The sequence below is a fragment of the Falco biarmicus genome, chromosome 4, assembly GCF_023638135.1.
Source record: "Falco biarmicus isolate bFalBia1 chromosome 4, bFalBia1.pri, whole genome shotgun sequence".
Classification (NCBI taxonomy): domain Eukaryota; kingdom Metazoa; phylum Chordata; class Aves; order Falconiformes; family Falconidae; genus Falco; species Falco biarmicus.
In genome coordinates, this window is record NC_079291.1 from 99,281,142 (window position 1) to 99,308,357 (window position 27,216).

At 66.8% G+C, this 27,216-nt stretch overlaps 2 protein-coding genes across 2 annotated transcripts; both read right to left on the reverse strand.

The window, feature by feature from the left end:
* Nucleotides 1–170: 170 nt before the first annotated feature.
* Nucleotides 171–10,497, reverse strand: LAMB2 (laminin subunit beta 2). The gene is made up of 33 exons (XM_056334338.1): nt 10,350–10,497; nt 10,037–10,200; nt 9,811–9,946; nt 9,556–9,629; nt 9,241–9,429; nt 9,100–9,163; nt 8,061–8,263; nt 7,853–7,973; nt 7,368–7,556; nt 7,103–7,282; nt 6,914–7,026; nt 6,707–6,786; nt 6,494–6,629; nt 6,198–6,353; nt 5,963–6,090; nt 5,763–5,880; nt 5,453–5,645; nt 5,240–5,383; nt 4,883–5,114; nt 4,649–4,812; nt 4,345–4,569; nt 3,564–3,778; nt 3,376–3,472; nt 2,932–3,304; nt 2,676–2,860; nt 2,358–2,599; nt 2,087–2,290; nt 1,850–1,994; nt 1,281–1,488; nt 1,056–1,197; nt 763–939; nt 529–688; nt 171–451 (listed from the first exon to the last, which is right to left on the reverse strand). The coding sequence occupies exons 1-33, from the start codon at nt 10,390–10,392 to the stop codon at nt 315–317; spliced, it is 5,337 nt and encodes a 1,778-aa protein (XP_056190313.1). The 5' UTR covers nt 10,393–10,497; the 3' UTR covers nt 171–314.
* A 148-nt stretch (nt 10,498–10,645) lies between these two features.
* LOC130147348 (laminin subunit beta-2-like) lies at nt 10,646–26,051 on the reverse strand. Its single transcript, XM_056334337.1, is given in 36 exon segments — nt 10,646–10,905; nt 11,083–11,239; nt 11,331–11,507; nt 11,791–11,932; nt 12,022–12,229; nt 12,315–12,459; nt 13,188–13,391; nt 13,514–13,743; nt 13,818–14,002; nt 14,087–14,465; nt 15,014–15,110; nt 15,198–15,412; nt 15,843–16,067; nt 16,157–16,320; nt 16,829–17,060; nt 17,479–17,622; nt 18,001–18,190; nt 18,728–18,848; nt 19,167–19,288; nt 19,371–19,529; nt 19,637–19,789; nt 19,976–20,132; nt 20,396–20,475; nt 20,608–20,720; nt 21,113–21,292; nt 21,408–21,596; nt 21,992–22,112; nt 22,195–22,400; nt 22,475–22,538; nt 22,615–22,803; nt 22,905–22,978; nt 23,095–23,218; nt 23,318–23,503; nt 24,047–24,096; nt 25,614–25,702; nt 25,704–26,051. Coding segments are annotated over 36 exon segments (5,871 nt in total). The 5' UTR covers nt 25,970–26,051; the 3' UTR covers nt 10,646–10,771.
* Between the last annotated feature and the right edge of the window lie 1,165 nt (nt 26,052–27,216).

Sequence of the window (27,216 nt, forward strand, 5' to 3'; positions counted from 1 at the left end):
CGACTGTCCCCCAGCCCCACCGGTGACTCCCAGCCCTGCAGTGCCCTACATCCAGGAGGGGCTGGCAGGGGCGGGCAGCAGGCAGCTCCCACCCCTGGGGCTCTGGGAGGCCACTGTGGGGCCACCCGGGTGGCCGTGGGGGCCCATGGCATGGGGGAGAGGTGCAGCAGTCTTGCTCTGTAACTTTATTCACGCAGGGGGGTGCCCCACAGCCCCCCTCCTGCCCACGGCTCCAGGGGCAGGTGGAGGCTGGGTGGGAGAGGCTGGGGGCTCGGGGTGGGGGTGGTCCGGACCCCTCGGGGCGGGGGGGGGGGTCACTGGCAGGTGTTGTAGATCTGGACCTGCTGGTTGATGGTGGCCAGCACCTCCCTCATCCTGGCCTCCAGCCCGCCCAGCTGGGCCGCCTTGGCATCCAGCACCCGCTCATTCCGCTCATATGCCTCCTCCAGCGCTGCGGGGACAGGGAGAACATGGGTCAGCCTGGACACCTGCCACCCTGACCCCCTGGACCCCCTGCCCTGGCCTCACCTCGCAGCCTCTGCAGCTTGCCCTGGGCATCCTGCAGCAGCCCGGCAGCCTCATCCCGCAGCTGCTGTGCCCGGCTGCCTGCCTGCTGTGCACCCTGTGCCCGGTGCTGCACCAGCTCCTGTGCTGTCCGGTACCGGTCCCGCAACGGCCCCTCCAGCACCTGCTGGGCAGCGGGGCCAGTCAGTGGGACCCCTGGGAGACCCCCATGGCCCCCCAGAACCCCTGCTCACCCACCTGCTTAGCCTCTCCGGCTCGGTCCCGCGCGGTGCCAGCCACCTCCTGGGCACGTGTGGCTGCTAGGCTGTTGTTGGCACGTTTCACCTTCAGGGCATCCGTCTGCCCATCCAGGATCCCGATCTGTCCCATGGCACCTGCCAGCCGCTGCTCCGCGCTCGCCGTCTGCACCTGCATCTGGGGAGAAGCAGTATGGGGGGGGGGGGGGGCAGCCACGGTCAGGGTGCCCCCATGGTGGGGACAGGGCCCTGCCCACCCCCATGGGGCTGAGGGCATGGGGACCGAGCCCTTACCATGCCAAGAGCTCTCTCACTGTGCTGGATGTCACCAGCAGCATGGTGCAGTGCCTGCTCGGCCATACCCTGGGCTTGCCGTGCCTCCTCCAACGCCTGCCGCACTGCCTCAGCTGTGCCCCGCACACCCTCTGCCCGTGACCTGCGGCCAGGGAGGCATTGCCTCAGCACCAGCTGGAGCCAGGGGTCCCCGGGGGGGCTGTGCTACCACATCCCCAGGCTCACCTGGCCCGCTGGGCATCCTGCAGCAGCTGCCCAGCCTGGTGCACGTCACCAGCTGTCTGCTCCAGGATGGTGTCCACGCTGGCCAGGCTGCGCACCCGTGTCTTGATCTCCTCAGCCAGGCGGTGGATTTGGGACGGCGCCGCGGGGAGTGACAGCTCCAGCACCCGGCTGGCTACCACCTCGATGCTCTCGGGGTCAGCCCCCTCCTCTGCGGGTGGGAGCTGTCAGTGTGTCCCCTGCAGCACCCTGGGGCAGAGGGGACAGGCGGACCGAGGGGCAGCAGAGGGCAGAACCATGGGGAGGGAGTGTGGGGCAGGGCAAGGGGGAAAGGGGGTGACTGGGAGGCACAGGATGTTTGGGGCAGGGCAGGGACCATGCAACACAGCATGGGGCAGGAGCTGTGTGATGTGGTGCAGTGCCATGCCATGCCGGGGTGGTACAGCCCACATGCAGTGCGGGGACCATGCAGTGTGGTGCGGTGCGGTGCAGTGTCAGTGCAGTGTGGTGCAGGTGCAGAGCCACACAGGGCTGGGCAGGGGCGGCCAGCCCCCCAGCACGCCAGCACTCACGGCTCAGGAAGGCCTTGATGTGGCTGATGAGCTCCCGCAGCTCCTTGTTGGAGCTCTCCACAAGGGCCCTGGTTTCGTTCGCCTTGTCCAGAGCCGCTTGTGCCCGCAGCCGGGCCTCATCTGCCTTCCCCTTGGCCTCAGCTACCTGAGCAGGGACAGAGACCCTCAGCACCAACCCCAAGGGCTGGGGGGCACGGCTGTGCCACCTGCTCCCACCAGCGCCCGTGTGCCACGCACCTTGTGGGAGAGCTGGGCCATGTCACCGGCAGCCCGCCGCAGCTCCTCCTGGGCATGGCGTGCCCGGTCCAGAGCACTGTCAGCTGTGGATGCGGCCCCGCCGCAGCTCAGACCCCCACAGCGCCGTCCCCCATCCTCGTCCCGACACCCGGCTCCCCCGCAGGGGCTCTCGGCACAGGGTACGTCGCCCGTCGCACCACAGACCTGCAAGGCAGCACAGGCTCGGGCCGGCTCTGGGCACTGTCCCCCTGGTTCCCTCCGCATGTCCCACCTTCTCATTGAGTGTGTGCAGGCTCAGTGCCTGTGCCCTCGCTGCCAAGTCCATCAGCGCCCGCCGACTGGCTGCATTTTGGCGATTGAAGTCATCCCGGTGGCTGGCCAGGAGCTGCTCGGCACGGCGCCGGGTGGCTGCTGACATGCTAACAGGGCTGGGCACAGCACGGCTGGAGGCGTCTGCCCAGCGCTCGGCCTCCCGCGACTCCCAGTGGGACTGGCGGATGCTGTCATAGGCGCCTGGGGGTGGCAGGGGCCCTGTCAAATCCCCGGCCATGGCCCCACCACCCCGGCCCGACTCGGTGGCATGGCTCACCGAGGAAATTGGAGGTTTTGAGGGCATGCAGCCGCTGCTCCAGGTCCTGCAGGCTGTGGTTGAGGGCACGAGCACCCCGATCCACCGCGCTCAGCATGTGACTGGCATTGAAGTTGGCATCCTGGGTGGCTGTCAGCTCCCCCTCCAGCCGCGTCAACCTCTCCGTCGCCTCTTCGATCTGCCGCCTGCAAGGGAAGGGGGTGACAACCCACCCCCGGGGACACCCCGGGAGCCATGCCCTGCGTCGGGTGCTCACCGCAGCCCCTCCGTGGCATGTGTCAGGTGGGCGGCAGCAGCAGCGGTGGCATTGCGGGTGGCCACCACATCACGTACAGTGGCCAGACTCTCCTCCAGCCGTTGGAAGGTGCCCCCGAAGGCACTGGCAGCCCCAGTGTGCTGCAGGAGGCTGGCCCGCTGTGCCAGTGCCCGGGTGCGGGCAGCCAGGTCCTGCACCACCCGGTCCCAGTCCCCAAAGCAAGGGTGACAGGGCTGGCAGGCAGGAAAGGCACCGGCAAAGCCCCGGGCACACTGGTCACAGCGGACTCCAGAGATGCCAGGTCGGCATTCACAGTGGCCACTGCCACGGTGGCACTGGGCAGTGATGATGCCATGGGGATCGCAGTCACAGGCTGTGGGAAAAGCAGTGTCAAAGCACTGTGGGGCCTGCCATGGTCCCCCCCACCAGCAGTGTGGCTCTCACCTCGGCACTGGTGCTGTGGGTCACCCCAGTGGTGCTCCTGGCAGTTGGCGCAGGTCCGGCCCCCAAAGCCCGGCCGGCACGAGCACTGCCCTGTGAACTGAAAGCCACAGCACGGGCGAGGCCGGCGCTGCTGCAGCATGCCCCCAGCCCCATCCCATCCACCATCCCCTGTCCCTGTTCCATCTCACCTGGTTGCAGGCAGGTGTCAGGGCGTGCTGGGGGTGACAGGCGCAGGGCTGGCAGCCCTGCCCACTGCCCAGGTTCCAGAAGTTGGGGCTGCAGCGATCACAGCTCTGGCCCTCCACATGGGGCAGGCAATAGCACTGCCCACTGCGCCTATCACACTGGCACTGCTGGGGCCCACAGGTGCTGGCATCAGTGCCCAACGCGTTGCAGGAGCAACCTGGAACCAGATGGGCACTGAGCGGGGACAGGGATGGGGACAGGGACAGGGAGATTGAGAGGGGATGGGGACAGGATGAGGAAAGGGACAGGATGGGGATGAGACTGGAATGGAGAGGGGATGGGGGTGCAGATGGTACGGAGACACAGGCAGGGATAGGATGGCAGTGGTTAAGGGTGGAGGCAGGAGGGAGACAGATTGGACAGGGGTGGGGATCATTTGGACGTGGGAAGGGAAGAGCTGATGGCGATAGGATGGAGATGGGACAGGGTCAGGATACAGATGGGATAAGGATGGGATGGGGACAGAGTCAGAGTGGCAGTGGGGACTGCGATGGCGGATGGCAATGGGGACAGTAATGGGCATGAGATGAGCATGTAGATGGGATGGGACAAGCTGGGCATGGAGACAAGGATGGGGCTGCAGTACCAGGACTGGGCAGAGGAGACAGCCCAGAGGACCCCACAGCACTGTGCACAAGCAAGGGCAGCCATGGGCAGCTTGGTCCCCAGGGCCATGCTGGGCTCTGGAGCCTAGTCTGTCTTGGCATGGCCATGGGTACTCACGCCTGCAGCTGTGCCGTGTAGCATCCCCATAGTAGCCAGGCTGGCACTCGGCGCAGTGGGGCCCCGCTGTATTGTAGAGGCAGCGCAGGCAGCGTCCTGTGTGCCGGTCGCATGCTTCCGGGTCCGTCATGTCGATGTTATCGTGGCACTGGCAGGGCAGGCAGCGCCCACCAGGCTGCAGTGGGTCCCCGTAGTACCCAGGGGCACACTCATCACAGCGGGGACCTGCAGGCACAGAGTGCTGGGCAGTGCCCGGGGATGGGGAACCCCTGAGGGCACTGACCGTGCTGAGGTGGGCACCCACCTGTGTAGCCAGGGCTGCAGTGGCAGACAACCTGCCGGGAGCGGCTGTCCTGGTAGCAGGAGGTGGCGAACTGGCGGGGGCTGCCAGGCCCCTCAGGGCAGGGGCAGGGCCGGCAGTGCTGCCCAGAGCCCAGCGCTGGGTTCCCAAAGTGCCCAGCTGCGCACCTGCGGGAGGCAGTCAGCTGGGGCCAGGGCGGCTGGCAGCACCCTGCCTTCTCCGGGCACACACATTTACCTCTGGCACCTCTCGCCGTCTGTGTGGTCGCGGCAGCGCAGGCAGCTGCCTGTCCAGGGGTCGCAGTCCTCGGCGTGCCCGTTGCACTGGCAGGGCCGGCAGGTGGGGAAGCCCCAGTGGCCGGGCTGGCAGCGGTCGCAGCGTGGGCCGTGGGCACCTTCACGGCAGGAGCACTGCCCCGTGGTGCTGTCGCAGACAGTGCTCACTGACCCCTCACTGCTGCACTGGCACGCTGGAAGGCATGGCACCCACACTGTCTGCCCCCAGGTCGCAGAGAGCATCCCTCCCTGGTGTCCCCAGCCCTGGGGTGCCTGGGCTCCTCTCCGGGCTGGGCCGGCACAGCCTCACAGCACTCACCTCGGCACCCACCGGGCCCGAAGCCAAAGGTTCCTGGGAAGCAGCGGTGGCAGCGCCGTCCCATGACATTGGGTTTGCATTGGCACTGCCCGCCCTGTGGCTGGCACTCGGCGCTGAGTGAGCCCTGGGGGTCGCAGAGGCAGGCTGCGGGCAGAGAGCAGGGTGAGCACCAGCTGCCATGGGGTGCAGGACAGGATGTGGGGCCATACTCACGCAGTGCCCCATCATGCAGGATGGCTGAGAGGCTGTGCAGGAGGCTGGAGCAGGGCTCGGCCACAGGCGAGGGCCCTGCGGTGTAGAAGGGCTGGGCGCAGCGGTACCGCTTGAAGGTCTCCTGGCGCTCCATGGAGCTGGGGTCACCCGCGATGAACATTTCCAGTGAGGAGTAACGGGGCATGAGCACCAGCTGGGGGAAAAAAAGCCAGTGGGATGTCATGCCCATCTCTCCCTGTGTCCCCTGTGCCTGCATCCTGCTCCACCAAAGGGTTGCAATCCCCCATGGCGCTGCCCCACCACCTCTCACCGAATCAATGAGCACACTGGTGGTGGGATCCTGCTGAGCATTGGCACAGCCCAGCTCCAGGCGGAGGGTGTAGGAGACACCCCGCTCCAGGCAGACAGGCTGGGGAAGTACCACATACCTGGGCAGGAGCAAAGCAGAGCATGGGCAGGTGGGTGCCTCCCATGAGCCCCAGCACAGCCCAGTCCTGGCAAGGCACTCACCTGGCACCAGAGGGGAGGCTGGTGGAGAGCTGGTCATCAGCTGGGATGGTGTTTCCACAAGGGCTGCTAGCGGAGACCGGGCGGGGGCGCAGCACCCTCAGCCTCACCTCCTGCCAGGGCTCTGGGTGCTACCAGCAGAGAACAGGCTGTACCAAAAATGCTGTCCTGCACTCCCCGCTACCATCCCCCAGTCTGGCGATACATCCCACCGCCAGCTTCACCATCTAATGCTCACCTGGGGCTCATACCGGATGATCACATCATACTCAGTGGAGAAAGGCACGTTGTTCACATGAAACTCCACCCAGCCGCCTTCCAGCATGCGGGCAAAGCCTGTCCCCGTCCATGAAGCTGGATGGTCCGTGGGGGGCTCACGCTCCACCACCGAGCCCTGGTGTGAGATGGGACCACAAAAATTGCCTTAGCCGGCAGCAGGGCAGAGTGGTGCGTGCTGGGTTAGGGACCATGCAAAGAGTCGCCCACTGCCCTGCTCTGCTTGATGTCCCCCCCAGGGACACCTTTGTCCCTTACCTGATGCAGCTGAGCATCCTCAGACTCGTAAGTGTAATGGTCCAGGTTGATGTGGTAGAAACCAGGCTCCACCTGGTTGCACTGTCGTCCCACCACATGGCTGCGGCACCGGCACTGTCCCGTCTCCACGGCGCACCTGGTACCCCAGCGACACCATCACCCCCGATGCCAGCAGGGATGCCCCTTGGCCCCTGCATCCCCATGAAGACTCACAGGTTGTCGCGGGCACCTCCCACATCACAGTTGCAGGGTCGGCAGCCTGCGATGTCATGGCTCAGCCCCCAGTGCTCAGGCTGCAGAGGGCAAGGGTGTCAGGGAGCACCTGGCTGTGGTGCCGTTGTCCCAAACACTGTGCTTGGCCCCTGAGCACCATGCATGGCCCTGAGCACTGTGCACAGCCCCCAGCACAGCCCCACTCACCAGGCACTGGTCGCAGTTGCGCCCGGTCACCAGCCGCTTGCAGAAGCACTCGCCACTGACAGGGTCACACTGGCTGCCTTCAGCCACTGTACCACGGGGGTCACACTGGCACCCTGCATGGAGAGCCAGTGGCGTCTGGCAGGGTCAAGCCACATACCCAACCCTGGCGGGTGCCGCCCCAGTACCTACGCTGGCAGCCCTGCGGGTTGGCAGCACTGAGGCCGAAGAAGCCGGGTTTGCAGCGGTCGCAGCGGGGACCAGCCACGTGCTCCTTGCAGCGGCACTGCCCCGCAATCAGCCCGCGGGCCGGGTCGTCAGCGCCGTCGCACAGCCCACCCTCTAGAGAGCCCTCAGGGTCGCAGTCACAGGCTGGGGGCACAGGCAGGATCAGCACCCTGACCCCACAGCCCACCCCACACAGCCTGTCCGGTGCCGCGCACCCCCTGGCACCGACCTCGGCACACTGCAGGGTCCCGCAGGTCCTTGCTGGGGTCCTTGTAGTAGAAAGGCTTGCAGAGGTGGCAGCGGCGGCCCATGGTGTTGTGCTGGCAGCCATCACACACGGCCCCACTGGTGTTCCCCGTGGCCAGGAAAACGGCCATGTCGAAGTGGCACCGCCGCGAGTGCTCGTTGCAGTCGCAGCCTGTGGGAACAGCACCACAGCACAGCATGCTGCACCCCAATCCCCTGCCCGCCAGGCAGCACCCCCAGTGCCAAACCTCCCCAGCCCCGACTCCCCCTACCCTGGTATGTAGCCCCCAATCCCAAACCTCTCCAAACTTCCAGCCTGCAACATCCCCAAAGCAGATCTGCAGGATGCCAGTCCCCACCCAACCTCACCCCAGCATGCAGTACCCCAAAACCCCTGGCATGGCGCAGCCTGCCAGCCCCGGCACCGGGGTCTCCGAGCCAGGAGCCAGTGCCGGCACAGCTACTCACGGCGGCAGGCGTTGGTGCTGGAGCCCTTGGCCGGGCGCCAGGGCAGGTCCTGGTAGAAGTCCTCGCATCGCTCGCAGTTCAGCCCCTGCGTGTGGTGCTTGCAGACGCAGCGCCCGTGCACCTGCCAGGATGCCATGGTGAGGGGCTGCAGAACCAGGCAACACAGCTACCTGACTCCAGAAGGGCACGCAGGGCCTGCTTGCCCTACCATGCCATCGGCGGGGGCGGGGGCCCCGCTGAGTGGGGCGCACTCAGATGCGTGCCCGTAGCAGAAGCAATTTCCACGGAGCACCAGCTCATAGAGTGCGTAGTAGTACTTCTCCCGGATCTCCCGCCGGGTGTCCAGCAGGTTGTCCCCCAGCGTGTGCAGCTTGGTGAGGTTCACTCGCAGGTTGGTGACGCGCAGGAGGTCTGGGGTGGAGAGAGACCGGCATTGGCACGGGGTGTCCGGGCTTGTCCATGCACGGCTCGGCTCTGCTGGGCATGACTGGGGTGGGCTGTGCGTGGCCACAGGGGGCTGTGGGTGGCATGGGGTGTCCATGCAGAGCTGCACACCATCGGGCTGGGCTGTGTGTGGCTTTCTATGGCACAGCTTGTTGGCACAGAGCTGTGTGTGGTTTGGCTCACATGCACCTGGTTGCACAGGGCCAGGCTGGGCTGTACATAGCTGCGGCGCTTCAGCTCCCGTGCATGTGGTTGTGCACGGTCAGGCTGTGCACTGGGCCAGAGCTCTCCAGGTCCCCCAGCAGATGAGGGCTGGGACCCCACCAGAGCAGAACAAGCGTCCCGGGCAAAAGCACCTTTCTGGGTGGTGGGGCACTCACTGCTGGGGGCTCTGCATAATGGGCACTGCCCGGGGGCCCCAGCAGGACTGGATGGCTCCCCGGGGACTGCAGCTTCCCAGCAGCCCAGCCCTGCAGATTCCTCCCCTCCTGCTCCCGGCCTAAATTTAGCCCTGGGTGATTAACCCACTGTGTCCTGCGTCTGGCCTGGCTCCTCTGCCCATCACCAGTGACCCCAGCCTGCACCACAGCTACTGCTCAGCACTGGGCTTGGCTCCAGCACAGCCATTCCCCTCCTCTCAACCTGAAGCTGCTCACATAGGGCAGGGTGCAGGGGGGCCCCAAGCCCCCCCAGGCTGGTTCTGGCCCTGACCCTGCTGTGGGGCTCAGAGCTGGGAGAGAGCAGCCAAAATAGCTGCGCTCAAAATAGAGCAGCCAGGCAGGAGCCCAGGGCAGACAACTCACTCTGGATGGCAGGGCTGTAGGGGTCTCGGATGGGGATGGCGGGGTCCAGCACCCGGTAGATCACCTGTGGGGACAGTAGGGCAGTGAGGGGAGAGCAGCGGGGAGTCCCCCGACCCTCCTGGGGCACTGCCAGGGCCTCACCTCCCCCTCAGTGGAGGGCTCAATGTCAGAGTAGCGGGACTCGCAGACAACGTCGTCAATACGGCGTGGGGGTCCGCGGGGGACATGGGGGAAGGCAGCAGCACAGTCGTAGGCAAAGTAGCGATAGACCTTCCAGCTGCGTCCGAAGTCGGCCGAGCGCTCCACCAGCATGGCCGCAGGGCGGAAGGTCTGCGGGACACCCAGCTGGGACAGGGGCCAGCCCCACAGCCCCCGCAGGTCCATCCCATCCCATCCCATCCCGTCCCGTCCCGTCCCGTCCTGTCCTGTCCTGGGTACCCACATGCTGGGACCTACCTTGAAGGTCATGATGAGGTGGGTGAAGTGGAACTCAGCCTCCAGGTCCAGCTGGATGCTGACGTGCTCCACGCCTGGGGACAGCACATGTGACTTTGGGGAGCATCCACCTGTGGGTCCCTGGGGCTCGTCCCCCCAGCCCGGCCACGGGCCAGGGGCGCGGCTGCGGCCGCTGGCTGAGTCACACTTCCTCAGCGTGGGAGGAAGGGAAGAAGAGCCCCCCGGGACGCCCTGCCGCCCCCGCCTGCCGCTCACCATTCTCCGACTGCCACCAGGCTTTCTTGGGGCGGGGGGCGAAAGTGGTGACCACATTCTCGATGCGGTGGCTGTTTGTGTTGGCACGGGCGTCGTAGGGCCGCCTCGAGTCGCAGACGAAGCACTTCTTCTCCTCCTGCGAGCAGGAGGCTCAGTGGTGCGTGTCCCCATCCCCATCCTGTCCCACTCAGCCCCACCCGGTGCCCTCGGTCCCCGTCCTGCTCACCTGGAGGTGGCTGACGATGCAGTAGGGCTGGGGCCGGCGCAGCCCGCAGGTGGAGGTGGCGCTCAGGCGGGGGGCTCGCCCCACCAGCAGGTCCCCGGTGGCCGGGTAACAGCTGCCGCGGGCGCAGCCCTGGGGGGGGTCGGGGGCCGGGGCTCCCCCAAGCCCTGCGGGGCAGCGGACGGCTGAGGGCGCGGGGTGGGGGCACACCCGGGACCCCCCCCGCCGCCGCCCGGGGCCCCTTCCGCGGCCACCCGGAAACAGGGCGGCGGGGCCGGGCCGGCCCCGGGCCCCGCTGCGGGGGGCGCACACTCACCGGCCAGCAGCGGCAGCAGCAGGAGGGCGCCGGGGCTCCGCATGGCGGGGGCGCGCAAAGGGGGCGCAAAGGGAGCGCTCGGCAGGTGCCCGGCGGTCCCGTCCCGTCCAGTCCCGCCCCGCCCCGCCGGGTCCCGTCCCCGTCCCGGTCCCTCCCGCCCCCCTCCGCGCTGGGCGGCGGGCGCAGCGCTCGGGGCTGTGCGGAAAGCGCGGGGCGGATCCCGGCCGGAGCGGGGGAGCGCGGCCGGCGGGCACCGGACACGGGCGGCGGGCAGGCAGGCACCGGACACTGGCAGCCGCGGTTCAGGGCTTTATTGGAAGGCGCGGCCGCGCTACAGGCGCCCGCGGAAGAGATGGGACCCCCGGGCTGCGGCGGCCGGGCGGCTGTGGGGCAGGACCGGTCCCCGGCCCCGTCGCCTGTCCCTAGCAGGTGGCGTAAGCGTTGGCTCTCTCCCGGATCTCCTCCAGCAGCCCCCAGACGCGCTGCTCCAACGCCTGCAGTTCCGTCGCCTTCGCCGCCATCATTCGCTCGTTGGCCCCGAAGTGCAGCTCCAGCTCTGCGGGACAGGGGGCACGCTCAGGGCACAGACCCCTGCCATGTCACCTCCCCGCGTCACCCTTGGGGCACCAGGCAGGACATGCCCAGGGGGACAAGAGGAGGCACACACGGGGAGATGGGCACTGAGCGGGGTCAGGATGGTGGGGAATGCCCCCACCACATGCTGCCTCCTCACCTTCCAGCTTCCTCTTGCTGCTGCTGGCCTTGTCCAGGAGGTCCTGGGCCTCCGCCGTCAGCTGCGTCACACGCCGCAGGGCCCCACCAGATACCCCGGCCAGTCCGCTCACCCGGCCTTTCAGCACCACGTAACGCTGCGTCACCTGCACCAGGTCCTGGCAGCACATGGCAACGGCGAGGCTGAGCCGCCCTGGCACCCCATACCCCCTTGCTGCTGCATTGCAGCCGGGCAGGGCAGGAGCTCACCTGGCTCAGTGTCCCTGAGGTGGCTGTGGCACGCTGTGCCCCGTCCTTGGCTTGCTGTGCCTTACGGTGGGCATTCCGGCTCTGCTCCTGCAGCGCAGCAATGCGCTGCGCCAGCTCCCGCAGCCGCCGTTGTGCCCGTGACTCCTTCCCCTCCAGCACCTGTAGCCTGCGCTCCGTCTGGGCAAGCACAGGCACTGGCTGCCGGCAGGCACCGCAACTGCTGTGCCCATGGTGCCAGTCCCGCCTTGGCAAACCCATGGCACCCACCCCACCCCATCCACATCCCCCTGGCACCAGCCTCACTACCCTTGGTGTGCCCATGGCATCAGCCTTGCTCTCCATGGCACCAACCCCGTCATCCCCAGCATGCCCAAAGCACAATTCCCACTCCCCAGCCATGCTGGTGGCCTTGCCCTCACTCCCCCAGCCCTGGCGTGCCAGTAGCCACAGTGCCCCTCACCTCCTTGACTCTGCTCTCAGCTGCCCGGATGGTGTCCCTGGTGCTCTGCAGCGCGCTCCCTGCTGCTGTCACCTGTGCCCGTGCCATCTCCAACGCCCGCTGTGTCCCTGCCAGCTCATCCCTCACACCCTCCGCTCGCTCCCTGTGGCAGCACAGGCAGCTCCAGCCCCTGCCAGTGCTGGGGGACAGACCCCCAACCCCTGTCACCCCGACATATCCCCCACCACTTGCCTGGCATCCCGTCCCTGCACCAGCAGCCCCTGTGCCACGGCTAGCCCCTGTGCCGTGCTGTTGAGCACCATGTCCACCCCCTCCAGCTGGCCAATGCTCTCACGCATCTCCCGCAGCAGCTCCTGGATCCGGCTGGGGCTGCTGGGCAGGGAGATATTCAGCACCTGCCGAGCCACCAGCTCAATGCTGCCTGGGTCCGCTCCCTCCTCTGCAGGGACACAGGAGCAGGGTGGGCTCAGGGTGGGCACGCTGAGCCCCACCGTGCCCAGGTGCCCATCCTGTGTCAGCGCTACCTGCCAGGAAGGCCTTGATTCGGCGGATGAAGTCCCGCAGCTGGGCTGTCGCCTTCTCCGCACGGCTGCGGGCGGCCTGCGACCGCCCCAGCGCCTCCTCTGCCCGGCTCCGTGCCCCCCGCGCCAGCTCCTGCACCTCCTGCGTCTGGGGAACATGGGGCTGAGCAGGGGGACAGGGTGTCCCCGGGGAGGGGGCACAGGAGGGTGGGCAAGGGATATGCATGGGGACAAGATGGGGACATGCAAGGGGGTGTAATCATAGAATCATAGGACGGTCTGGGTTGGAAGGGACCTTGAAGATCACCTGGTTCCAACCTCCCTGCCGTGAGCAGGGACACCTTCCACCAGACCAGGCTGCTCCCAGCCCCATCCAGCCCGGCCTTGAACACTGCCAGGGACGGGGCACCCACAGCTGCTCTGTGTGACCTGTTCCCGTGTCTCACCACCCTCACAGTAGATTTTCTTCCTAATACCTGATCTAAATCTACCCTCTGTCAGTTTAAAGACCATTTCCCCTTGTCCTACTCTTGCTACATGCCCTTGTAAAAAGTAACAGGGTGTGCAAAGGGGCACAGGGGCACACCAGGGGACACACACCAGCGTGCAGCAGGGTACAAGGAGGCATGGGAGGGGTGTGCAAGGGGACTCAAAAGGCGTGTGCGGCAGTGGCACGAGGAGGCACACAAATGGCACAAGAGACATCTGCGAAAGGGCACAAGAGGGACATACAGAGGGGACACACTTGGGAGCAAGGAAAGGGCACAAGTGGGATATTCAAGGGGACATGCAAAGGGGCGCGAAAAGGGCAAAAGTGGGCCATGCAAAGGGGACACAAGGAGACCCCAAAAAGTGCTATGGAGCCACCACCACTACCTTCTGTGCCACAACACCCAGCTGTCCCAATGCCACCTCCAGCTGCTGTGAGGTGTTATGGGCGCTGCTCAGGGCTCGAGCTGAGACGGGCAGTGCCCCCATACACCCTGTGCCACCGCAATGCCGTGTCCCCGCACTGTCCTGGCACAGGGCTCCTCCACAAGGCGCTTGCTCGCAGCTCCGGTCCCCAGGCACCCCACAAATCTGCAGTGATGCCAATGGTATAGATGGAAGCTCATGACTGCATGGGGGGAGAGCCCCATGCTGCTCCATCTTGGGGATCTTGCCCCATGTGCCTATTTGCCTCCCACCAGTCCTGCTCTCACCTTCCCATTGATTCTGGCAATGCTGAGTCCCATCACTCGTTTCTGCACCTCCCGCAAGGATTTTCGTGCTGCAGCTGTGCCACGGCGGAAAGCATCGCCCCGCTGCCGCAGCAGCTGCTCAGCTGCTCGCCGTGTCACCTGTGCCCCATTCAGCTTGCCAGCTGTGCTGTTGGCCACCGCCTCTGCCCGCCTTGAGCCCTCCACCGATGCCAGGATGCTGCGGTAAGACTCTGCAGGTGCCAGCGTCAGGGTTTGGCCAGGATGGTTGCCATCAAACCCCCCAGACCTCGCCAGATGCTCTTACCACCAAATCCAGCTGCCGCTACGGTGCCAAGGAGGATTTGGAGGTGGGAAGTGGTTCGGTTGAGACCCCTCAGCTCATGGCTCAGCCCAGCTAGCTTGTCATGGTGCTGCACATCTGCCTGTGCCAGCTGATCTAGATGTTGTTCCAGCTCTTGGAGCTGCTTCCAGAAGTCATCCAGCTCCATCCTTTGTGGGAGAAGAGGGTTCTCAAGCCTTTTTGGGTGACAAAAGAGAGGTACACCCCTGCCCCAGCCCACCGTGTACACTTGCCTGGTGCCATCCAGCTGCCTGGGCAGCCCGTCAAGGAGGGGGCCACCAGGGTTGCCCCCCTCACCCAGCAGCCGCTCCACACGCCCCAGGGCCTCCTCCAGTGCCCGCAGGCGGCGGGGGCTGAGCAGGGGTGCAGACCCCCCCTCCCGCAGCGCCCGTGCCTGCGCCCCAACACGCCGCAGCCCATCCTGCAGGCTGCCCAGAGCTGGGTCCCAGCGCCCAAAGCAGGGGTGACAGGGCGAGCACTGGGGGAAGGCCTCCTGGTAGCCCCGCTGGCAGCGGTCACAGCGCAGCCCCCCGAAGCCTGGCCGGCACTGGCACTGCCCGCTGGCCTGCTCGCACTGCGGGCTCTCAGCTCCCAGCGGATCACAGTCACACGCTGCAGAGACAGGTGGTAGCATGTCCCAGCCTCCCGAGGGACCCCCATGTCCCCAGACTGCTACCGTGTGTCCCCAGCATCCCACCATATCCCCCTGTGTTTCCAGAGTCTCACCATGTCCCCAAGGTCTCCTATGTCCCCACAGTCCCACCATGTACTCAGTGTCCCCAGAGACTCACCATGTCCCCAGGGTCTACCATGTCCCCAGCATCCCACTGTGTCTCCAAGGTCCCCCATATCCCTCGGGTGCCACCATGTCTCCCATTACATGTCATATAGCATCTCACTACACTTCCAGGGTCCCCCATGTCTGAAGGGTCCCGCTGTGTCCCAGGATCTCCTGAGCCCCTCTGTCCCACTCTACTGTCTCCCCAGTATCCCACTGTCTCCCCAGAGCCCCCATGTTCAGTCTCCCACGAATGTCCCCAGGGTCCCACCAAGTCCCCAGGGTCTCCCATGTTCCTACAGTCCCACCAAGCATGCAGTGTCCCCTCCCACCCTATGACCCCAGAGCCCCTGCCTTCCAGGTCCCTGGGATGTGTCCCCACCTCGGCACTCCTGCTCAGGGTCTCCCCAGTGATGCTCCTGGCACTGGGAGCAGACTCGGCCCCCAAAGCCGGGCCGGCACTGGCACTGTCCCGTCACCTGCAGTAAGAGTGGTGTGCTCAGCCGGGCAGCTCACCAGGCACCAGGAGGGCACTGGAGCCATGCCAGGGTGCTGGGAGGGCTCACCACATCGCAGGCGGAGTGCAGGGCATGCACGGGGTGGCAGCCACAGGGCTCGCAGCCCTCTGGCCCTCCCAGGCTCCAGAAGTGGGGTGCGCAGCGGTCACAGCTCTTGCCCACCACATTGGGCCGGCAGGCGCAGGCACCCGTGCTGCGGTCGCAGGCGCAGGTGCCGGTGGTGCAGTGTGAGGCCAGGGTTCCCCGTGGGTCACAGCTACAGCCTGCGGATGGGTGGGTGGCCACGTGGGGCTCAGCCTGTACCCCCTGCCCAGGCAACAGCCCCCTGGGACCTGGCCCCAGCACCCCAAATCCCCTGGTGGCCCCAAACCAACACACAGCCCCAACCCCCCAATCCAAGCACTCCCCCCCCTCCAACCCCAATGCCTGTCCCCTGCCCAGCGCTGACTCTAGGCACAGCCCCAAACCCCCTCCAAATCCCCCCAACCTCACCTGGCCCTGGCATCACCCAGCCCCAAACCCCCAGACACCCCCAAAACGCACCCAACCCAACCCCCCTTCAAGCCCAACCTGCCCCCACCCCAACGCCACCCCAAGCCTCACCCCCACCCCGAGCCCTTGCATCGCCACAGCCCCCCCACGCCCAAATCCTCACACAGCCCCAACCCTGGCACAGCACCCTGCCCTGCTTACGCCGGCAGCTGCGCTGCAGGGCATTGCCATAGTAGCCGGGCTGGCAGTGGGTGCAGCGGGGCCCAGCGGTGTGGTACAGGCAGCGCAGGCATTGCCCCGTGCGGGGGTCGCAGGCCCCTGGGTCGCTGGCGTCAATGTTATTGTTGCACTGGCAGGGCCGGCACACTCCCTCCTCTGTCTCTGGTGCCCCAAAGTAGCCAGGGGAGCAGCGATCGCAGCGGGGCCCTGTGGGGAGGTGGGGGCTGTAGGCGCTGGGGTCCTGCAACCCAGGTGCTGGGGGGTCCTCACAGCGCAGCGCCCACTCTGCCCCTCACCAGCGTATCCAGGTGCACAGAGGCAGACAATGTGGTGGGCTTCCTCATCGGCATGGCAGGCACTGCCGTGGTAGTGCCGCGTGCCAGGGTAGCCAGGGCAGGGGCAGGGCCGGCACTGCTGCCCTGAGCCCAGCACTGGGTCCCCATAGTATCCATCCAGGCACCTGCAAAGACAAGGGGTGAGTGCCCCAGGGGTCCATCCCACCCATCATACCCCATCCCACCATCCCATCTCATCCATGCCACGCCGTGATATCCCATCTCATTTCACCCATCTCATCATATCCCATCCCATTATCCCATCCAGTGTCACCCCATCATATCCCATCCCACCATCCCATCCCATCTCATCATATCACATCCCACCATCCCATCTCATCCATGCCATGCCATATATCCCATCTCATCCATCTCATCAGATCCCATCCCATTATCCCATCCAATGTCATCCCATCATATACCATCCCACCATCCCATCATATCCCATCCTATCGTTTCCATCCCATCCCATCTCATCTCATCCATCACATCCATTATATCCCGCACCATCATATCCCGCACCATCATATCCCATCCTATCCTATCCTATCCCATCCAGCTGTATCCATCCCTTCCCATCCCACGCCATGCCATGCCACGCTGTCCCATCCCCTCACCTCCGAGCAGGCTCACCTCTCGCAGTGCCGGCCAGCAGTGTGGTCGCGGCAGCGCAGGCAGCTGCCTGTCTGGGGGTCACACTCCTCAGCATGCCCGTTGCACTGGCAGGGCCGGCAGGCGGGGAAGCCCCAGTGGCCAGGTTGGCACTGGTCACACTGCCGGCCCACGGCGCCGGGCTGGCACCGGCACTGCCCGCTCACCGCATCACACAGCTGTGACACCGAACCCTCCGGGGAGCAGGCACAGGCTGTGGGACAGCATGGCTCAGGGCAGGGACGTGGGTGCAGGGAGACAGGGATGGACAGACAGAAAGATAAAGGCCAGCACCCAGGGCGTGCCCAACCCACGGGCTTTGGCTCAGGAAGGCTCACAGGGACACGCAGGTGGGCAGACAGAAGGGCACATGGACAGATGGGTAAATGCAAGGCAGGGCAGTGCCCACACCAGGCAGGAACATGGGGATCAGACGCATGGATGGATGGGAATACAGGTGGACAGAGCAGGAACCGAGACCCAACCCACAGGCTGCAGGACAGCAGAGCTGAGATGGACACATGCATGGGCAGACGAACAGACAGACAGGCAGCGAACAGGGCTCCGGTGGCTGGATGGACAGACAGACAGGAGGGACAGGGGTGCCCGGCAGGCACAGACCCCATACTCACGGCTGCAGCCCAGGGGCCCGAAGCCATAGCTGCCTGGGGCACAGCGGTTGCAGCGGCGACCGAGGACGTGGGGCTTGCACTCACACTGCCCTCCCTGCACCTGGCACTCACTGCTGCGGGAGCCCTGCGGGTCGCACTGGCAGGCTGTGGGCAGCAGGGCAAGCGTGGGGCCAGGGCTGCCCTGCCCACACACTGCCCGCACCCCGGCACCACTCCCCTGCCCGAGCCCACCATGGGCATGGCCTCATCCTGACCCACTGCACCGGGTACCCCTGCGCACTCCTGAAACGGGCGCTGCAACCATCACAGCTTCATCTCGACCCACTGTCCCGGGTACCCCTCTCCACCCTGCCACGGGCATGGCCCCATCCTGACCCACTGTCCCGGGTACCCCTGCCCACCCTGCCATAGGCACAGCCCCATCCTGACCCACTGCCCCAGGCAGGACTGCACCCTCGCCCGCTGCCCCAGTCACGTCCCCTGAGCCCAGCAGGGTGCCCTGCCCACGGTGGCCCCACTCACGCAGCGCCCCGCCATGCAGCAGGGCCGAGACACTGCAGACCAGGCGCGCGCAGGCCTGGGCCAGGGGGGGTGGGGGGGCCATGCGAAATGCCTCCAGGCACCGGTACCGCTCCAGCTCCTCCCGGCGCGCCGCCGCCGCCTCCGCCCCATGGAAGCCCGGCAACTCCAACACCCGCGGCAGGAGCACCAACTGTGCCAGGCAGTGGGAAGGGGAGAGGAGGTGGGGCTGGGGGGGCACAGCCACCCCTTGCCGTGGGGCCTGGCCCCTGCTCCCAGGCCAGACCCGAGTGCCCCAGGGCAGCCCCGACCCTGCTAGGGGCTCAACTGCCCCAGCCTCGTCAACAGCCCCAGCATCACTGACATCCCCGATCTCATCAGCATTCCCAGCCCCATGGATACTCCCACCCAAAGTGCCATCCCCACAGGCTTCCTTATCCCTGTCTCCACCAACATCCCTAAGGCCAACCCCAACTCCATCAAATCCCCAACCCCATCGATATCCCCTTCCCCATCAACGTCCTCATCCCTTTTCTCACTCACGCCACATCCCCATCCTAACCCCATCCTCATCCCATCCTGTTCCTATTCCCATCGCCATCGCCATCCCCACCCCAAGTGCAGCCCCAGACAGGGGTCACTGCCCACCACAGCTCATGGTCCCCGTCCCTGCCCATCACCTCAGTCCTGCCAAGCCCCAGGCGCAGGGCGCAGCGGGACCCCCCCTCACCGAGTCGATGAGGATGAAGGCGCTGGGGTGACGCTGTGTGACACCAGCTCGTTGAAGCCGCATGGTCACCTCGTAGGGGGTGCTGGGCTCAAAGCAGAAGGGCTGGGAGAGCAGCACGTACCTGTGCAGAGGCAGGAATCACAGTATGGGCACAGCAGGGCCATGGGGACAGCCAGGGAACAGCAGCAGCGGCACTCGGCAACCTTCGTTGTCCCTGTCCCCATCCCTCACCTGTGTGGTAGGGCTGTCCCTGTTTCCACTCCATCCCCATTCCTCAGTTCTGGGAGAGTGGCAGGTCTGCCCTTGTCCCTGTCCTGTCCCAATCATTGTCCCCTTCTTCACCCCATCCCCATCCTCATGCCCATCTCATTCCCATCCTCATGCCACCCTTATTCCACCCCACCCCACCCCATCCCATCCCACCCCACCCCATCCCCACCTCTGGCTGTGGGGCAGGCTCTCGCGGTACATCTGCTCAGAGGGCAGCAGGTTCCCACAGCGAGGGCTGGTGGGCAGCACCCGGGAGCTGACGCTGACCATGGCCTCCCAGTCCTCAGCTGACTGTGGCGACAGGCGAGGTGGCATCAGGGACATGCCACTCTGTACACGCTGTGGCCATAGCCAAGGCCACGGCAGCGCTCACCTCGGGCTCGTAGCGCAGCAGCAGCTCGTAGTCCATGGGGTAGGGCACGTTGTCCACACGGAAAGTCAGGCCAGCCCCGTCCCGCACCCGGGCAAACCCCGAGCCCGTCCATGTCACCATGCGCCTGGTGCCATCCCGCACCACCTCCTCCACATCCGGCTGGGCAGGGCACCGGCACAGCTTGGCCCCGGCTCCCCCGGCACTGCCCCCAGCCGCCCCCAGCCTGCGGTGCCCCACCATGCCCCATGGCACCCACCCCGGCTCACCTTGGGGGGCTGCTGGCGGCTGCGGCGCGAAGGGGTGCGGGGCTGGGGGATGCGGGGGGGGCTGCGCTGGTGCCGCAGGCGTCCCTTCCGCCCCCCCGGCTCCCCAGTGTCATACTCCAGGCAGTCCTGGGGCACCTCCGCCCGGATGGCACCCTGTGGGGCTGGGGTCAGGGGACGGGTGGCCATGCACGGGGACAGCCATGCTTGGGACAGCCATGCACAGGGCATGGTGACAGCCAAATGTAGGATGAGGTGACAGCTATGCATGGAACATGGTGTGTGATGACAGCCATGTAGAAGCCCAGGCTGGGGGCACAGGGAGTCCCCCAGGAGACTCACCGGGAGCTGGGGGTGGTTGTGGCTGTGGCCAGTGGCCCGCTCAGCCTCGTAGGTGTAGTAATCCAGGGGGGCGCAGAAGAAGCCAGGCTGTACCTGGTCGCACTGCCGCCCCATGAGGTGGGGACGGCAGGGACAAGCCCCATCCTCCATGGAGCACCTGGGGGTGACCATCCTGTCCCTCCATCTGTCCTTGTCTGGCTGTGTCCTCACCCATCCCTCTTTCCAACCCTGTTCCCATCTCTCCGCCTCTGGGGATGGAGATCCCTCCCTCCATCCCAGCACACTCTATCCTTCCCCAGCCCTGTACCCATCCCTCCACCGATGTCCCCATCCCTCCCTCCACCCATGCTTGACCCCCAGCCCTGTCCCCACTCCCCCCCACCATCTCTGTGCCCCACCGGGCACTGTTCTGGGCCCCACCGGTTGCTGTAGGCTCCCCCGAAGTCACAGGCGCAGGGCCGGCAGCCCCCCACGTCATAGCTCAGGCCCCAGAACTCAGGCTGCAGTGAGAGCAAGGGGATGTGGGGCAGGTGTGGGGCCAGCCCAGCCCTGGGGATTGCCATGGGGCTGCGGAGAGTCAGGGCCACAGAGCATGGTGTGGGGCAGGCTGTGGGGCAGACTGGGGCACTCACCACGCACTGGCTGCAGGAGCGCCCAGCCACGAAGCGTTTGCAGTAGCAGTCCCCGCTGATGGGGTCGCAGGGGGAGCTGCCCGCCACCGTGCCCCGAGGGTCACACCTGCATGCTGCCCCCCATGCGCACGCACCCCCACATGTGAGGGGCTGCCACATGGGACTGCAGCCCACGGGTATCATGGCCCTCCCTCCCCATCCTGTTTCCTTCCATCCCTCAACCCTCCACCCCCCATCTCTCTGTCCCCATTCCTCCAACCCCACCCCTCCATTCCACATCCCTCCATCCCACGACCCTCCATCTCCACCCCCCATCCCATATCCCTCTATCTCCATCCCTCCATCATCCCTCCATCCCCATCCCTCCACACCACAACCCTCCATCCTCATCCCTCCATCCCATATCCCCCTGTCTCCATCCCTCCACCTCCACCCCTCCATCATCCCTCCACCCCCATCCCTCCACCCCACATCCTCCTGTGCCCATCCCTGGGTCTCAGCTCACGCTGGCAGCCCTGTGGGTCGCCGTGGCTGAGGCCATAGGCACCATGCCGGCAGCGGTCACAGCGGGGACCGGCCACATTCTCCTTGCAGCGGCACTGCCCCGCAATCATGCCCAGCGCCACATCTGTGTGCCCATCGCAGGCACCTCCGTCCAGCGAGCCCGCTGGGTCGCAGTCGCATGCTGCCAAGAGAGAGACCACAGGGAGCTGCAGCTGCCAGCACTGGGAGCTGTGGGGCCAGTGCGGGTGGCACTGGAAGCCATGGGGCCAGGGTGAGCCATGGGGCTCAGCACTCACGGGCACAGGCGGTGGGGGAGCGGATGTCGGAGCGGGGGTGCCGGTAGTAGAAAGGCTTGCAGAGGTGGCAGCGGCGGCCCATGGTGTTGTGCTGGCAGCCATCGCACACGGCCCCAGTGGTGTTCCCGGTGGCCAGGAAGACAGCCATGTCGAAGTGGCACTGCTGTGAGTGCTCGTTGCAGTCACACCCTGAAGGGACAGCACCGTGGCACAGCATGCTGCACCCCAAACCCCTGCCTGGCAGCACCCCCACCCCAAACCCAGGGATGCAGCTCCTCGATCCCCACCCCTCAAGCCCCAGCCTGCAGACACCGCAGCCCCACATCCCAGCAGGATGCACCCCAACCCCTGCAAACCTCAGCCTGTAGCACCCTGATCCTCCCCAACCCCAAAGCATGGCACGTGGAACCCTCAAGCCCCAGCCCCAAGCCATGGCCCCCAGGATGCTGAACCCTCCACTCACAACATGCAGGACCCCAAAATCCCCAAGCACAACATGCAGGATCCCCATTCCCCCAACCCGGCCCACGGGACCCCAAGCCCCCAGGCACAGCATGGTGCCAGTGCCAGCGCAGGGCACTGACGGCGGCAGGCGTTGGTGCTGGAGCCCTTGGCCGGGCGCCAGGGCAGGTCCTGGTAGAAGTCCTGGCAGCGCTCACAGTTGAGCCCCTGCGTGTGGTGCTCGCAGACACAGCGCCCGTGGACCTGTGGGGGAGAGCACCCACTTCGGCATGGCTGCCAGGTCCCACAGGGCACTGTGCCGGACTGGTGGCTGAGTGCACCTCACCATGCCAGGGACAGAGGACGCTGGGGCACCAGGTGCCGGGGCACAGTGAGCAGCGTGGCCGTGACAGAAGCAGCTCCCGCGCAGCACCAGCTCATCCACAGCATAGTAGTACTTGTGCAGCACTTCCCGCCGCGTGTCCAACAGGTTGTCCCCCAGCGTGTGCAGCTTGGTGAGGTTCACTCGCAGGTTGGTGACACGCAGCAGGTCTGGGGGAGCAGCACGGTCAGCACCCACCCTGCTGCCTGCCAGCCCCGCAGCCCCAGCACCCCTGGCTACGCACCCTGGATGTCTGGGCTGTAGGGATCTGCCACGGGGATGGAGGGGTCCAGCACCTTGAAGATGACCTGGGAGGAGGAAGGGTTGGTGATCCGAGACCCCCCAGCCCCCCGGCTCCTCTCTGCACCTCCCGGCCCCACGCACCTCCCCATGGCTGGAGGGCTCGATCTCGGAGTAGCGCTGGTCACACAGCACCTCGTCCACCAGCCCTGAGGGCTGGTCAGGGACGCTGGGGAAGATCTTGGAGCAGTTGTAGGCGAAGTAGCGATAGACCTTCCAGCTGCGTCCGAAGTCGGCCGAGCGCTCCACCAGCATGGCCGCAGGGCGGAAGGTCTGCAGGACACCCAGCTGGGACGGGGGCCAGCCCCACAGCCCCCGCAGGTCCATCCCATCCCATCCCACCCCATCCCAGGCACCCATGGGGCAGGACCCACCTTAAACTTCATGATGAGGTGGGTGAAGTGGAACTCTCCCTCCAGGTCCAGGCGGATGCTGACGTGCTCCACTCCTGAGAGGGACAGAGAGGTGATGGTGGAGGCCAGGGAAGACCCCCACCCCAGTCCCATGGCCGTGCAGCACCAAGGCACACACATGGGGGCAGCCCCGCTGCTGCCATGACCTCACCATTCTCCGACTGCCACCAGGTCCGCTGATCGTTGGGGCCAGTCAGGTAGATGACATTCTCGATGCGGTGGCTCTCAGGCAGGGATGGGTCCCGCGAGTCACAGGTGAAGCATTTCTCCGAGTCCTGTGCCAGGGGGTGACACCGTCAGGGACGAGCAGCTGGAGGCTGCAGCAGTGCCCAGCTGTGCCAGGCCTGTGCCAGAGCTGTGCCAGGTGGGCTCACCTGGAGGTGGCTGACGATGCAGTACTCCTGGGGCCCATCCAGCCCACAGGTGGAGGTGGCACTCAGGCAGGGGGCTCGCCCCACCAGGAGGTTCCCAGTGGCCGGGTAACAGCTGCCGCGGGCACAGCCGTGACTCAAGTCGGGCTCCTGCCAGGCCCCTGCTGCTGGCACCCCCCGCTGCAGAGACTGTGAGGACATGGGCTGGGGGCTGTGCCAGGGCCCCCAGGCACGCCATGCACCCCACACGCACCGCCCAGATGCCTGCCCATCACCCACCCCACCCCCAGCTGTCCCATCCCGCCCCATCCCCGTGTCCCGACCCACTGATGCAGCACGAAGCTCCGTGATCCGGAAAGGTGCTGGCAGCAGCGCCGGGGCCTCGTGACCGGGGGGCAGGGAGCAGGGCTGGGCGGGCGGCAGGGGTGAGCGGGGGGCTGGGCTGCCTGTGCTCCTGGGGGACCAGGCAGCCCCGGGGCACCGAGCGGTGCCGGGGGTAGTCAGGAGCCAGGTCAGGCGCTCACTAATCCCGCCAGAGCTCAGCGCAGCTCGGATTCCCCACTGGGATTTGTGGTCATCAGGCCCTCACTGCCTCCAGCCAGGGAGCATCGCCATTGCTACCACCTCCACTGCCCCGGCGGGGGTGCCAGGGCCACCACAGCCCCCTGGTATCGCGGGTGTGCAGGGTGCACCACCGTGCGTGCATGGAGCCCTGCCGAGGTCAGTGCTTACCCAGCAGGAGAGCGAGTACCAGGAGGTCCATGGGCAGCCGAGGGCTCTGCCTGGGGGGACATGGAGACGGCACTGCAGCAGGGCACAGGGTACGGCATGGCACAGGATACAGCATGGCACAGGGCAGCCGGGGCCTGGCCTCTCCCGGCTCTGGCATGGCCATGCACCCCAGGGTGCACCCACCCAGTTCCAGCATGGCAGTGCACCTGGGGACAGCACCGGGAAGCAGGGTCGGGTGGGACAGTTTAGTCCCAACATCCGCTGGGGTGGCACCCAGCGCCCACCCCACGGCCGTGCTCAGCCCTGCGCAGCCCCGAGGGGCACGGCTGTGCCCCGCACCCCCGGAACCCACACGAGCTGTGCTGCGCCCCATCCTGCCCTGCTTGGGGTGGATCCATCCCTTGGAGTGTCACTGGTGTCCCCGGGGGGTCCCAAGGGCTGGGCCAGGGCCAGCCTGGGAGGGGAGCCAGGAGTGCGGGAGCCGGCTGGGCAAGGGCGTCCCCGCCGCTGGCCGGGGTCCCGCTATTAACTTTAGGCTGGAGCTGCCTTTTGTGCTCGCTCCCTCCCGGTACCCGCCCGCTCCCAGGCGCTGGATCAGAGCCTGGCCCCGGCGCTGCCCCAACACATCTTCCCTGTCCCCGCCCGGGAGCCGGCCCGGGGCAGGGGGTCGGGGCGGCGGGGGGCTGCAGCGCTGCCCCGGCCCCGCTCGAAGCCGCACCAGGGCGGCGGGAGAGGCGGTGCGGGGCCACGTGCTGGCGCGGGGGTCCCCGAGCCCGCGCCCCCCGGTACCTGGCGTCCTGCGGCGTCCGGCGGGGCCAAGGCCAGGGGCGAGGGCGGCGGGAGACCTGCTGCCCCCCGGGCCGGGAGCACAGCACTGAGCCGGGGCGGGGGAGGCGATGGGATGGCGGCGGCGAGGGCCCCCCCCCTTCCCCGTGCACGATTCTTATTCAAATGGGCTGCCCGCTGAAAGGGACGGCGGTCTCCAGGCTACGGGAATGTCACTGCCGATTCCTTCTGCCTGGAGGCCCCCGCCGCCCGCCCGGCCAGGCGTCGGCAGCCCGGGCACGCCCCGGCCCCGGCGGCACGGCGGGCCCCGCCGAACAAAGGGGCGCCGGGCGGGCCGGGAGCAGCGGCGCCGCGTTCCCCGGGCTCCCGGCACGGCGCGGCAGGAACGCGCCTGCGGCCGCTTGCACGGTGGGCTGGGTGCCCCCTCCTCCGGCAAACCAGGGGGCCAAGGCACCGGGTTTCGCCCCACCTGGGGATGCCCCACGCGGAGGCCAGGATGCGGGAGCTCACCCAGGTACAGGCACGATGCTGCTGGCCGGCCACGTCCCTCCCGAGCGACCCAGCCCTACCACGGCTCCCCGGGCAAAGTCCGACATGTGCCAGCCCCGGGAAGCACGCTGCAGGCGGGGGGACCCAGCCCGCCTCTCCCCGCGCACCGCGCAGCACCGTCCTTGGGTGCCGCCTCCGCCCCGCTGCCGGCACCCAGCCAGTGCCCCTGGGGCTGGGGCTGCGCCAGGGCTGTGCCGTGCCCAGGGCTCCCCGCCAGCATGCCAGCTCCTACCTGTGCTCAAGGGGCCCAGGGTGCCGGGCAGGTGGCTGGTGGCCCAGGTGGGCTGCAGAGTGGGCCAGCTCGGCCCGCTGGGCTCGGGCAGGGCTCAGCTGCTGTTCCTGGAGGAGGGCAGCCAGCGCCTGTCTCCTCCTCCAGCAGCCGTGCCAGGCGAGGGGAGGGACCTGCCCGCACCCGGAGTTAGCCAAGGTGAGCGGAGGCCAGGTACAAGCCGGCAGTGGCCCACACATGGCACGGTGCTGCCCCATGCCCAGGCTGGCCGGGGGCCAGCACAGCATCCCCACGGGATGTGCCCAGTCATGCAAGACAGGTTGCGTGGCCAGGACTCGCCCCGTGCCACACCGGCCCATCTGTGCCTGCTCGGGGCATGTCTCCAGCAGCAGTACCGGGAGCTCTGGCGTGGCATGGCAGCCAGCAGCACTACCTCCGCACCCATGCCAGATGGATCCCGCTTCCCCCCCGCCCCATGCTGGCACCATGGTGCCCTGAGCCAGAGCCCACTCACCTCATGCCAGTCAGTGCTGCCTGAGACCCTTGGGACTGGCTGGGCCAGGGGCTGAGCCGACAGCCCTGGAGCCCTGCAAGGAGCGTGGCCACGCACCAGGGCCAGGCTCGACAGAGACCTTGCTGTCACGCAGGGATGGTGCCTTTTATTAGCCAAGGCCGAAGGAAGGAAAAGGAGCTGCGTGCTCCCAACACCAAGGCTGCACTCCGGCCAGCCGCCAGTGAGCAAGGTCACGGGCAGACAAAGCAGTGGCTCCCCCGGCTGCTGGCCACGAAGGTGCCAAAACTCCTGCCCCGAGGGACACCCTGACAGCACAGGCTGGGCTCCTGCACCTCAGTGGGGCAAGGGATGCTGTGGGCAGAGCCCTGCCAGCTCCCTGTGGCCGTGCTCTCCACAGGCACTGGGAAACCTCGAAAAAGGGCAGGGCTGTGCCCAGCGGTGAAGGGTGGTGGCTAGGCACCACCACCTCCTTGGCTAGGAGGACTGGCAGGAGATGAGCTGATAAAGAGCCATTAGCACTGGCCAGCATGTCTGTATCACAGGGAGCTTGCCAAGCAAACCTTATTCTGCTCTGAGGAGATCCAAAGTGGCCTGATAAAGGTGACTGTGACAGGATCCCTGGCCCTGAAAAGCAACGTAAAAGCAGGAAGGAGGGATCCTCAGCGGGATCCGAGGGACAAGTGAGGTGTCCCAGCCCACCCTCCAGGCACCTCCTGGCTCCCCTGAAGGCTGCTCTGACTTCCCACACTCAGCTGCAACCCCCTCAGCTGCCCTATAGCCCAACGCGTAGGGGTGGCCCGTGTCTGTCCGCAGAGATGACATGTCAGGGGCAGCTCCACCGGCCAGAGATCTGCCAGCAGCTCTGCCGCAGTCAGCGTTCAAAGTTGCCGAACATCCCCTGCTCTCTCGGGCACACACGGCCTCAGCTCCACCAGCCCCTTTCAGCAGCCATCAGAGCACTTTCACAGCAGACTGAGCAGCTCAGAGGGACAGCAGTGGGAAGCGGCAGCGCTCACGCCTTTCGGGGAAGCAGAGGAGGGCCCCCCGCCAGCCTCAGCAGAGCCGCCGAGCTCCCGGAGCTGCCTCTCACGC